Source organism: Pseudophryne corroboree, chromosome 10 (genome assembly GCF_028390025.1).
Source record: "Pseudophryne corroboree isolate aPseCor3 chromosome 10, aPseCor3.hap2, whole genome shotgun sequence".
NCBI classification, from domain to species: domain Eukaryota; kingdom Metazoa; phylum Chordata; class Amphibia; order Anura; family Myobatrachidae; genus Pseudophryne; species Pseudophryne corroboree.
This window is the reverse complement of record NC_086453.1, coordinates 223,368,681-223,381,015: the sequence shown is the minus strand read 5'-3', so window position 1 is coordinate 223,381,015 and position 12,335 is coordinate 223,368,681. Positions and strand designations below refer to the sequence as shown.

Sequence of the window (12,335 nt, the reverse complement as noted above, 5' to 3'; positions counted from 1 at the left end):
TTCCCAGGAACAGAAGTCCTCCCCGGCCTCTGCAAAATCCACCGCATGACGCTGGGGCTCCCCTGGGGGAGTCCGCTCCAGTGGGGGCACGTCTTCGACTGTTCAGCCACATCTGGGTTCACTCACAGGTGGATCCCTGGGCAATAGAAATTGTTTCCCAGGGTTACAAGCTGGAATTCGAAGAGGTGCCTCCTCGCCGGTTTTTCAAATCGGCCCTACCGAAATCCCCCCTGGAAAGGGAGATAGTGTTGCATGCGATTCACAAATTGTGTCTTCAACAAGTGGTGGTAGAGGTTTCCCTGCTTCAAAGAGGGAAGGGGTACTACTCAACTCTGTTTGTTGTCCCGAAACCGGACGGTTCGGTCAGACCCATTTTGAATTTAAAATCCCTGAACCTTTACTTGAAACGGTTCAAGTTCAAGATGGAATCGCTCAGAGCGGTCATCGCCAGCCTAGAAGGAGGAGATTTTATGGTGTCTCTGGACATAAAGGATGCATACCTGCATGTTCCCATATATCCTCCTCATCAGGCGTACCTGAGATTTGCGGTACAGGATTGTCATTACCAATGTCAGACGTTGCTGTTTGGGCTTTCCACGGCCCCGAAGATTTTCACCAAGGTAATGGCGGAAATGATGGTGCTCCTGCGCAAGCAGGGTGTCACAATTATCCCATACTTGGACGATCTCCTCATAAAGGCGAGATCACGAGAGAAGTTGCTGAACAGCGTATCACTTTCACTAAATGTGTTACAGCGACACGGCTGGATGCTCAATATTCCAAAGTCACAGCTGAATCATACAACTCGTCTGCCCTTCTTGGGCATGATTCTGGACCAGAAGAGGGTTTTTCTTCCGACGGAAAAAGCGCAGGAACTCATGACTCTAGTCATGAACCTGTTGAAGCCAAAACAAGTGTCAGTACATCATTGCAATCAAGTCCTGGGAAAAATGGTGGCGACATACGAAGCCATTCCCTACGGTAGATTCCAGGCAAGGACTTTCCAATGGGACCTATTGGACAAATGGTCCGGGTCACATCTGCAGATGTATCAGCGGATCACCCTGTCCCCCAGGGCCAGAGTATCTCTCCTGTGGTGGCTGAAAAGTGCTCACCTTCTAGAGGGCCGCAGGTTCGGCATTCAGGACTGGATCCTGGTGACCACGGACGCGAGCCTCCGAGGTTGGGGAGCAGTCACACAGGGAAGAAATTTCCAAGGCCTTTGGTCAAGTCAAGAGGCTTGTCTTCACATCAACATCCTGGAACTAAGGGCCATATACAACGCCCTACGTCAAGCGGAGATCTTACTTCGCGATCGACCAGTTCTGATCCAGTCAGACAACGTCACCGCAGCAGCTCATGTAAACCGCCAAGGCAACACAAGGAGCAGGGTGGTGATGGCGGAAGCCACCAGAATTCTTCGCTGGGTAGAGAATCATGTAAGCGCTCTGTCAGCAGTGTTCATTCCGGGAGTGGACAACTGGGAAGCAGGCTTCCTCAGCAGACATGACCTGCATCCGGGAGAGTGGGGACTTCATCAGGAAGTCTTCGCACAGATTGCAAGTTGGTGGGGACTGCCCCAAATAGACATGATGGCGTCCCGTCTCAACAAGAAGCTACAAAGGTATTGCGCCAGGTCAAGAGACCCTCAGGCGGTAGCTGTGGATGCCCTAGTGACACCGTGGGTGTTCCAGTCGGTCTAAGTGTTTCCTCCTCTTCCTCTCATACCCAAGGTGTTGGGGATAATAAGAAAAAGAGGAGTGAGAACAATTCTCATTGTTCCGGATTGGCCACGAAGGACATGGTTTCCGGATCTGCAATAAATGCTCACAGAAGATCCGTGGCCTCTTCCTCTAAGGGAGGACCTGTTACAACAAGCTCCCTGTCTGTTCCAAGACTTACCGCGGCTGCGTTTGATGGCATGGTGGTTGAACGCCGGATCCTAGCGGAAAAAGGTATTCCGGAGGAGGTCATTCCTACGCTAATAAAGGCTAGGAAGGACGTGAAGTCAAAACATTATCACCGAATATGGCGAAAATATGTTTCTTGGTGTGAGGCCAGGAATGCTCCTACGGAAGAATTCCATCTAGGCCGTTTTCTTCACTTCCTACAAACTGGAGTGAATTTGGGCCTAAAATTAGGCTCCATTAAAGTTCAGATTTCGGCCTTATCTATTTTCTTTCAAAAGGAATTGGCCTCTTTACCTGAAGTACAGACTTTTGTGAAGGGAGTACTGCATATTCAGCCTCCTTTTGTACCTCCGGTAGCACCTTGGGACCTTAACGTGGTAAGTTTCCTTAAGTCACAATGGTTTGAATTGAACCCCTTAAAACAGTGGAGTTGAAATATCTCACTTGGAAGGTGGTCATGTTGTTAGCCTTGGCTTCAGCTAGGTGAGTTTCGGAATTGGCGGCTTTATCACATAAAAGCCCCTATCTGGTTTTCCATATGGATAGAGCGGAGTTGCGGACTCGTCCTCAATTCCTACCTAAGGTGGTCTCATCCTTTCATATGAACCAACCTATTGTTGTGCCTGTGGCTACACGTAACTTGGAGGATTCCGAGTCCCTTGATGTGGTCAGGGCTTTGAAAATTTACGTGGCCAGAACGGCTAGGATCAGAAAAACAGAAGCACTGTTTGTCCTGTATGCAACCAACAAGGTTGGCGGCCCTGCTTCAAAGCAGACTATTGCTCGCTGGATCTGTAACACGATTCAGCAGGCGCATTCTACGGCAGGCTTGCCGTTACCAAAATCGGTTAAGGCCCATTCCACTAGGAAGGTGGGCTCGTCTTGGGCGGCTGCCCGAGGGGTCTCGGCACTACAGCTGTGCCGAGCTGCTACTTGGTCGGGGTCAAACACCTTTGCAAAGTTCTATAAGTTTGATACCCTGGCTGAGGAGGACCTCCTGTTTGCTCAATCGGTGCTGCAGAGTCATCCGCACTCTCCCGCCCGTTTGGGAGCTTTGGTATAATCCCCATGGTCCTTACGGAGTCCCAGCATCCTCTAGGACGTTAGAGAAAATAAGATTTTAAACTTACCGGTAAATCTTTTTCTCGTAGTCCGTAGAGGATGCTGGGTGCCCGTCCCAAGTGCGGACTACTTCTGCAAGACTTGTATATAGTTATTGCTTACATAAGGGTTATGTTATAGTTTCATCGGTTTTGGACCGATGCTATGTTGGTTTTTCATACTGTGTTAACTAGATAGTATATCACAAGTTATACGGTGTGATTGGTGTGGCTGGTATGGATCTTGCCCTTAGATTAACTAAAATCCTTTCCTCGTACTGTCCGTCTCCTCTGGGCACAGTGTCTCTAACGGAGGTCTGGAGGAGGGGCATAGAGGGAGGAGCCAGTGCACACCCAGAGTCAAAGTCTTTCTTAAAGTGCCCATGTCTCCTGCGGAGCCCGTCTATCCCATGGTCCTTACGGAGTCCCAGCATCCTCTACGGACTACGAGAAAAAGATTTACCGGTAGGTTTAAAATCTTATTTTTGGTACCTACCGGTAAATCCTTTTCTCTTAGTCCGTAGAGTATGCTGGGGACTCCAAAAGGACCATGGGGTATAGACTGATCCACAGGAGCTTGGGTACACTATAAAGACTTAAACTGGGTGTGAACTGGCTCCTCCCTCTATGCCCCTCCTCCAGACCTCAGTTAGAAACTGTGCCCAGGAGAGATGGACATTTCGAGGAAAGAATTTATAAACACGGTGAGTGTCATACCAGCTCACACCACGAACATACCGCAGAACGTGGCATTCAATAGAAAACCAGCCTACGGCATGAAAAAGACACAGCCACATGCTGAGAGACTATGTAACACAACCTGTGTGCCAACACAACCAATAATAAGACACCTCATGCCATGGCCTGAACATCGTCAGCAACAGCCTGACAGAGAAGAAACACCACTAAAGTGTAACCAAAAACATTAACTGCAGACACAGTACGCACTGGGACGGGCGCCCAGCATCCTCTACGGACTAAGAGAAAAGGATTTACCGGTAGGTACCAAAATCCTATTTTCTCATACGTCCTAGAGGATGCTGGGGACTCCAAAAGGACCATGGGGTATAGACGGATCCGCAGGAGCTTGGGCACACTATAAAGACTTAAACTGAGTGTGAACTGGCTCCTCCCTCTATGCCCCTCCTCCAGACCTCAGTTAGACTTTGTGCCCAGGAGTGATGGGTCACACAGTAGGGGAGCTCTACTGGCTACAGGCTCCCTGCATCGTGGGAGTGAGGGGAGAGAAGCAGGACCTACTTCTTCTTAGCTTAAAGGCCCTGCTTCTCGGCTACTGGACACCATTAGCTCCAGAGGGTTCGATCACTTGGTGCGCCTAGTTGCTTGTTCCCGGAGCCGCGCCGTCAATCCCCTCACAGAAGCCTGAAGAAAGAAGCCGGGTGAGTATTGGAAGAAAAGAAGACTTCAGTGACGGCAGAAGACTTCAGTAACGGAGGTAACAGCAGCGGTAGCGCTGCGCCCAATGCTCCCACACACCAACGTCTCTGGCAGAGTGCAGGGCGCTGGAGGGGAGCACCCTGAGGGCATGTTGCTGAGGGTCTAAAAGCTGGCGGGGGGACATATTTAGGTGCCAGGGCACCGGGTACGTTCGCCCCGCCAGTCTGCCGCAGGGGGGAGCAACAGCGGTAGCGCTGCGCTCCCTGCTCCCACACGCACCATCGGCCTGCAGGGTGCAGGGCGCTGGGGGGGAGCGCCCTGGGCAGCATTTATAATATGTAGATCGCTGGGGGGGGACATACTTCGGTGCCCGAACACCGGGTATGTTCACCCCGCCAGTGTGCCGCGAAAGGGAGGGAGCAGCAGCGGTAGCGCTGCGCTCCCTGCTCCCACACAGACACCTTCGGCCTGCAGGGTGCAGGGCGCTGGGGCGGGGGGGGGCGCCCTGGGCAGTCCATTGTTCCCTAATTTTCACCTACAGCCTTGTTGCAACTAGTGATGTGCACCGGAAATTTTTCGGGTTTTGGTTTTGGGTTCGGTTCCGCGGCCGTGTTTTGGATTCAGACGCGTTTTGGCAAAACCTCCCTGAAAATTTTTTGTCGGATTCGGGTGTGTTTTGGATTCGGGTGTTTTTTTACAAAAAACCCTCAAAAACAGCTTAAATCATAGAATTTGGGGGTCATTTTGATCCCATAGTATTATTAACCTCAATAACCATAATTTACACTCATTTTCAGTCTATTCTGAACACCTCACAATATTATTTTTAGTCCTAAAATTTGCACCGAGGTCGCTGGATGGCTAAGGTAAGCGACACAAGTGGCCGACACAAACATCTGGCCCATCTAGGAGTGGCACTGCAGTGTCAGGCAGGATGGCACTTCAAAAAAATAGTCCCCAAACAGCACATGATGCAAAGAAAAAAAGAGGCGCACCAAGGTCGCTGTGTGACTAAGCTAAGCGACACAAGTGGCCGACACAAACACCTGGCCCATCTAGGAGTGGCACTGCAATGTCAGACAGGATGGCACTTCAAAAAAATAGTCCCCAAACAGCACATGATGCAAAGAAAAAAAGAGGCGCACCAAGGTCGCTGTGTGACTAAGCTAAGCGACACAAGTGGCCGACACAAACACCTGGCCCATCTAGGAGTGGCACTGCAGTGTCAGACAGGATGGCACTTAAAAAAAATAGTCCCCAAACAGCACATGATGCAAAGAAAAAAAGAGGTGCAATGAGGTAGCTGTGTGACTAAGCTAACCGACCCAAGTGGCCGACACAAACACCTGGCCCATCTAGGAGTGGCACTGCAGTTTTCTAGCGAGAGTGCTTCCATCCTCTTGTGAATCTGAACCACTAGCCATGAACATAGGCCAAGGCCTCAGCCGTTCCTTGCCACTCCGTGTCGTAAATGGCATACTGGCAAGTTTACGCTTCTCATCAGACGCTTTTAATTTTGATTTTTGGGTCATTTAACTGAACTTTTGTTTTTTGGATTTTACATGCTCTCTACTATGACATTGGGCATCGGCCTTGGCAGACGACGTTGATGGCATTTCATCGTCTCGGCCATGACTAGTGGCAGCAGCTTCAGCACGAGGTGGAAGTGGATCTTGATCTTTCCCTATTTTAACCTCCACATTTTTGTTCTCCATTTTTTAATGTGTGGAATTATATGCCAGTATCAATAGCAATGGCCTACTACTATATATACTGCGCACAACTGAAATGCACCACAGGTATGGATGGATAGTATACTTGACGACACAAAGGTAGGTAGAGCAGTGGCCTTCCGTACCGTACTGCTATATATACTGGTGGTCACTGTCAGCAAACTGCAAAACTAAAATGCACCACAGGTATAGAATCTAGATGGATAGTATACTTGACGACACAGAGGTAGGTAGAGCAGTGGCCTTCCGTACCGTACTGCTATATATAGTGGTGGTCACTGTCAGCAAACTGCAAAACTAAAATGCACCACAGGTATAGAATCTAGATGGATAGTATACTTGACGACACAGAGGTAGGTAGAGCAGTGGCCTTCTGTACCGTACTGCTATATATACTGGTGGTCACTGTCAGCAAACTGCAAAACTAAAATGCACCACAGGTATAGAATCTAGATGGATAGTATACTTGGTGACACAGAGGTAGGTAGAGCAGTGGCCTTCCGTACCGTACTGCTATATATACTGGTGGTCACTGTCAGCAAACTGCAAAACTAAAATGCACCACAGGTATAGAATCTAGATGGATAGTATACTTGATGACACAGAGGTAGGTAGAGCAGTGGCCTTCCGTACCGTACTGCTATATATACTGGTGGTCACTGTCAGCAAACTGCAAAACTAAAATGCACCACAGGTATAGAATCTAAATGGATCGTATACTTGACGACACAGAGGTAGGTAGAGCAGTGGCCTTCTGTACCGTACTGCTATATATACTGGTGGTCACTGTCAGCAAACTGCAAAACTAAAATGCACCACAGGTATAGAATCTAGATGGATAGTATACTTGGTGACACAGAGGTAGGTAGAGCAGTGGCCTTCCGTACCGTACTGCTATATATACTGGTGGTCACTGTCAGCAAACTGCAAAACTAAAATGCACCACAGGTATAGAATTTAGATGGATAGTATACTTGACGACACAGAGGTAGGTAGAGCAGTGGCCTTCCGTACCGTACTGCTATATATACTGGTGGTCACTGTCAGCAAAACTCTGCACTGTACTCCTCCTATATAATACTGCTGGTCCCCAGTCCCCACAATAAAGCAGTGTGAGCATAGATATATGCAGCACACTGAGCACAGATATGGAGTGTTTTTCAGGCAGACAACGTATACTGGTGGTCACTGGTCAGCAAAACTCTGCACTGTACTCCTCCTATATAATATACTGGTGGTCCCCAGTGCCCACAATAAAGCAGTGTGAGCACAGATATATGCAGCACACTGAGCACAGATATGGAGTGTTTTTCAGGCAGACAACGTATACTGGTGGTCACTGTCAGCAAAACTCTGCACTGTACTCCTCCTTTATAATACTGCTGGTCCCCAGTCCCCACAATAAAGCAGTGTGAGCACAGATATATGCAGCACACTGAGCACAGATATGGAGTGTTTTTCAGGCAGACAACGTATACTGGTGGTCACTGTCAGCAAAACTCTGCACTGTACTCCTCCTATATAATATACTGGTGGTCCCCAGTCCCCACAATAAAGCAGTGTGAGCACAGATATATGCAGCACACTGAGCACAGATATGGAGTGTTTTCCAGGCAGACAACGTATACTGGTGGTCACTGTCAGCAAAACTCTGCACTGTACTCCTCCTATATAATACAGCTGCTCCCCAGTCCCCACAATTAAGCAGTGTGAGCACAGATATATGCAGCACACTGAGCACAGATATGGAGTGTTTTTCAGGCAGACAACGTATACTGGTGGTCACTGTCAGCAAAACTCTGCACTGTACTCCTCCTACATAATGCAGCTGTTCCCCAGTCCCCACAATTAAGCAATAAGCACAAATATTTGCATCAACATTAATAAACGGAGAGGACGCCAGCCACGTCCTCTCCCTAACATTTCCAATGCACGAGTGAAAATGGCGGCGACGCGCGGCTGCTTATATAGAATCCGAATCTCGCGAGAATCCGACAGCGGGATGATGACGTTCGGGCGCGCTCGGGTTAACCGAGCCATACGGGAGAATCCGAGTATGCCTCGGACCCGTGTAAAATGGGTGAAGTTCGGGGGGGTTCGGTTTCCGAGGAACCGAACCCGCTCATCACTAGTTGCAACAAAAGTAACTTTACAATGTTTTCTGTCACTAGACTATGGGCGAGATTCAAATGTTATCACCCTCTATCTCCCGTGTAAAGCTGCTAAATCCGACTAAACTATTAGGCATGACGCAAGAAGTCCCATTTGGGCACCCAACCCCAGGGGTAGCGAGCTAAAATGCTGAATCCCGCCCGTCAGCAGCAACATTTGAATAGCTGCCGGAGGTCGCGGGTGGGAGGGGGGACGGACATTTGAATCTTGTCCTGTAAGTGCTGTTTGCAATTGTTATTCACCTTCAATTTATAAAAAAAAAAAAAAGGCTGCATTGTTTTTGTTTGATTTGCAATTACAACATGCATTTAATTAATAGAAGTTAAAAACAACTTTGTATTCCAGCACAGATGAGTGGAACTGATAAACTAGCTGGGAGAATGGGCACAGAATATTGCATCTTGAGGCAATTGGATCATGCTGGATTCTTTAGTACACAGGTTCTCAAACTCTATCCTTAGGACCCCACACAGTGCATGTTATGCAGGTCTCCTCACAGACCTTTTAAAATGTGTCAGTGAGTAATTAACACACCTATGCACCTGCTGGGTTACAGCAAAACATGCACTGTGTGGGGTCCTGAAGACTGAGTTTGAGAACCTATGGCAGGCATTCCCAACCACGGTCCTCAAGGCACACTAACAGTGCAGGTTTTAGTGATATCCAGGCTTCAGCACAGATGGCGAAATCAAAGTTACTGAGCTGCTAATTAAGTCACCTGTGCTGAAGCCTGGATATCACTAAAACCTGCACTGTTGGTGTGCCTTGAGAACCGTGGTTGGGAAAGCCTGACCTATGGTATAGTACAACAGATACACAGACAGCAGAGTGGGGAACACCCCCCGCTCTGTATTCACTCACCCCTTTCCTCTCTGCAGGCGCCTCACATTCTCCTTGTTGTTCCATTAGCGCTGCAGCTGCCACTCGCTCTTCTTGGACCAACACTGTGCAAATCGAGAAAGTGAAGCGAGACTTTGTCCTGAACTTTGGCCATGTTATCAATTCAAGCGAAATGTACTGTTTTTTTATTTTGTTTCTCCATAGTGACGCTGCCAAAACTCACAATGTGCAGACAAACATTTTATTTGTAATTTGTAAGTCATTTGCTTGCTGGGGTGCTATAGTGTATATCATGTTTGTCATGCAGATGAACAGATCATTTGAGCCTTTTAAGCAAATCAATACACAGGATATTTATTATGACCTTAAATAGGACTACAAGTGAACAAATGATGTACTGTATGAATCACTGCAGGACAAAGAGGGTTTTGAATATATTGAATATACAGTATTTTTCTTAGGAACGAATGCATTAGTTTTAGAGTTTCTAAACCCAAAGTAAATTTAAGATGAATAAAACTGTTCTGTGGGACATTTGCCTCATTATGCATTAGGGCCTGGAATTCTACACATTGCTCATGTGGAATTTGGCCTTAAATACCCTGGCCCTGATTTATGTTTGTAAGTAAAGTAAAAAAAGCAAGTAACATTGTGTCTGGAACAAACCATGTTATCTTGCAAGGGTAGCAAATACAGTTTTATTTTTTCTGTGCAGGGTAAATACTGGCTGCTTTTGCATGTAGCTAACCAACAAATGTTAGGCACCCTTATTTTTACACTGCAATTTAGATTTCAGTTTGTACACATCCCACCCAAATCTTACTCTCTCTGCACATGTTACATCTGCCCCACCTTCAGTGCAACATGGTTTTGCACAGTTGTTTTGTTGCTCTACTTACAAACATGAATCAGGCGCTCTGTACAGAATTCAACTTAACACTAAACACTCCCTGAAATAGTTGCAATCTCCCTGACTCCCTAAATAGACTAGCAATCTCCCTGATTACACCTTACCCCCATTATGTAGCTGTTACATTTTTTTGGGGGGGCGGCAAGAAATCAGAGATACATACATTCAAATGTGATCATCAGTGCCATTACCCTGCATTAGCTATAAGTCCCAATGATCCCTATGGCTACATGCATTTTAAATAAGGTTCTCGTGGCCACTTACAGTATATGGAACCTCTTGTAAAACACAATACACAAACAAATCCTGAAAATATCAGTGTCTTTTCTTCAACAAGTAAATCTTACTAACTTTGGGGCTCATTTACATTTGGATGTACAGTAAGTCATGATGTAGCAGTACACGTCCGCGCTGAGAGATGTGACTTTCACAATCTCTCTGAAATGCTTTTTCAAAGGTAGGCAAGTATGACTTATGGTCCACCAGACCTCCCTTATTACAGTGCATCCGGAAAGTATTCACAGTGCTTCACTTTTTCCACATTTGGTTATGTTATAGCCTTATTCCAAAATGGAATAAATTCATTTTTTTCCCTCAAAATTCTATACAAAATACCCCTTAATGACAACGTGAAAAAAGTTTTTTTGAGATTTTTGCAAATTTTTTCAAAATAAAAAACTAAGAAATCACATGTATATAAGTGTTCACAGACTTTGCCATGAAGCTCAAAATTGAGCTTAGGTGCATCCTGTTTCTACTGATCATCCTTGAGATATTCCTACAGCTTAATTGGAGTCCACCTGTGGTAAATTCAGTTGATTGGACGTGATTTGGAAAGGCACACACCTGACTATATGAGGTCCCACACTTGACAGTGCATATCTGAACACAAACCAAGCATGAAGTCAAAGGAATTGTCTGTAGACCTCCGAGACAGGATTGTCTCGAGGCACAAATGTGGGGAAGGGTGCAGCACTAATGGAACAACAATGAGAATGTGAGGCGCCAGCAGAGAGGAAAGGGTGAAATGAGCGACCTGCTAGATTGTGCCTGCATGCAGGCCAATCTAGCACCAGCGATAGCGACGCATGGGGCCTCGCATCGCTATCGCTGTGGGGCATACACACGGAGCTGTCCGTGCTTGACTTCTAAGCAATCTAGTCAGATTGCTTAAAATTTAAGCACTGATTTCTCTGTGTGTACCCCCCTTAATAGACAACAGTTTTGCAATTGCTGGGAGAGACATATAGACAATAGGCAGCAAAAATAGGTGGTAGAGCCAAATAGACAATGGGCCTAATTCAGACCTGGTCGCACGCAGGCGGTTTTTTGCACTGCTGCGACCAAGTAATCGCCACCTACAGGGGGTGGAGGTAATCGCTGTGCAGGGGTGCGATCGGCTGTGCAGTCAGCTGCACATACAAAAGTTTGTGCAGTTTCTGCACAGCCCAGGACCTACGCAGCCGCTGCGATGATCCCGGAAGAAGCAGACGTCAAGAACTCTCCCTGGAAATGGCCTGTCACGCCTACGTTTTTCTGGACACTCCCTGAAAACAGTGAGTTGACACCCCCGGGCAGCCTTCTTCCTGTAAATCTTCTTGCGTTTGATGCTGCAAACGCTTTCTTCATTAGTTCCGTCATTCCGTGGCAACGGCCATCGCCCGACGCACCTGCGCATTGCGGCCCACGTGCATGTGCTGTTCAGACCCGATTGCACGGCTGCGAAAAAATGCAGCGTGTGATCGGGTCTGAATGACCCCCAATATGTTTTTAGTTATTTTCTATTTCAGTTACGCTGCCAGTATAGCCCCATTTGTTTTATTAAAATCTGAAAAGGTGTGTGTGTGTGTGTGTGTGTGTGTGTGTGTGTGTGTGTGTGTGTGTGTGTGTGTGTGTGTGTGTGTGTGTGAATAATCACCTACACATTGCACCACTCTCTCAAGCTTATTACTCCAAATTGCCACAACATATTAATAACAGTATTGAGTTTTAAAAATATAATCAGCATTTTTATTTGCAACATAATTATCACATTTATTTAATGAATGGGCCAATATTGTTTCTCCTCTTCATCATGGAGGATTTATTATTTATTTATTTATTTAGTTATCTATCTTATTTTACTATTATTTATTCTTTTCATGACAGGATTGCTACGTTTGATTTTCATAAAGGGGGTACTACGTTTATTTTTCTCTATTCATTATGTGGCCACTTTTATTACTTATTTTATTTTATTTTTTATTTGTTTATTAGGGGATCATAGCAGAAA

General features: G+C 46.6%; 1 protein-coding gene across 2 annotated transcripts in view; it reads right to left on the bottom strand.

The window, feature by feature from the left end:
* SLC2A5 (solute carrier family 2 member 5) overlaps positions 1-9,283 on the bottom strand; it is a 197,924-nt gene extending 188,641 nt beyond the window's left edge. For both annotated transcript variants that reach the window (XM_063943103.1, XM_063943102.1), the window contains exon 1: positions 9,175-9,283. In XM_063943103.1, coding sequence (XP_063799173.1) covers positions 9,175-9,219 — 45 coding nt within the window. In that variant the 5' untranslated portion in view covers positions 9,220-9,283. The remainder of the gene's footprint in view (positions 1-9,174) is intronic.
* Positions 9,284-12,335: the final 3,052 nt, after the last annotated feature.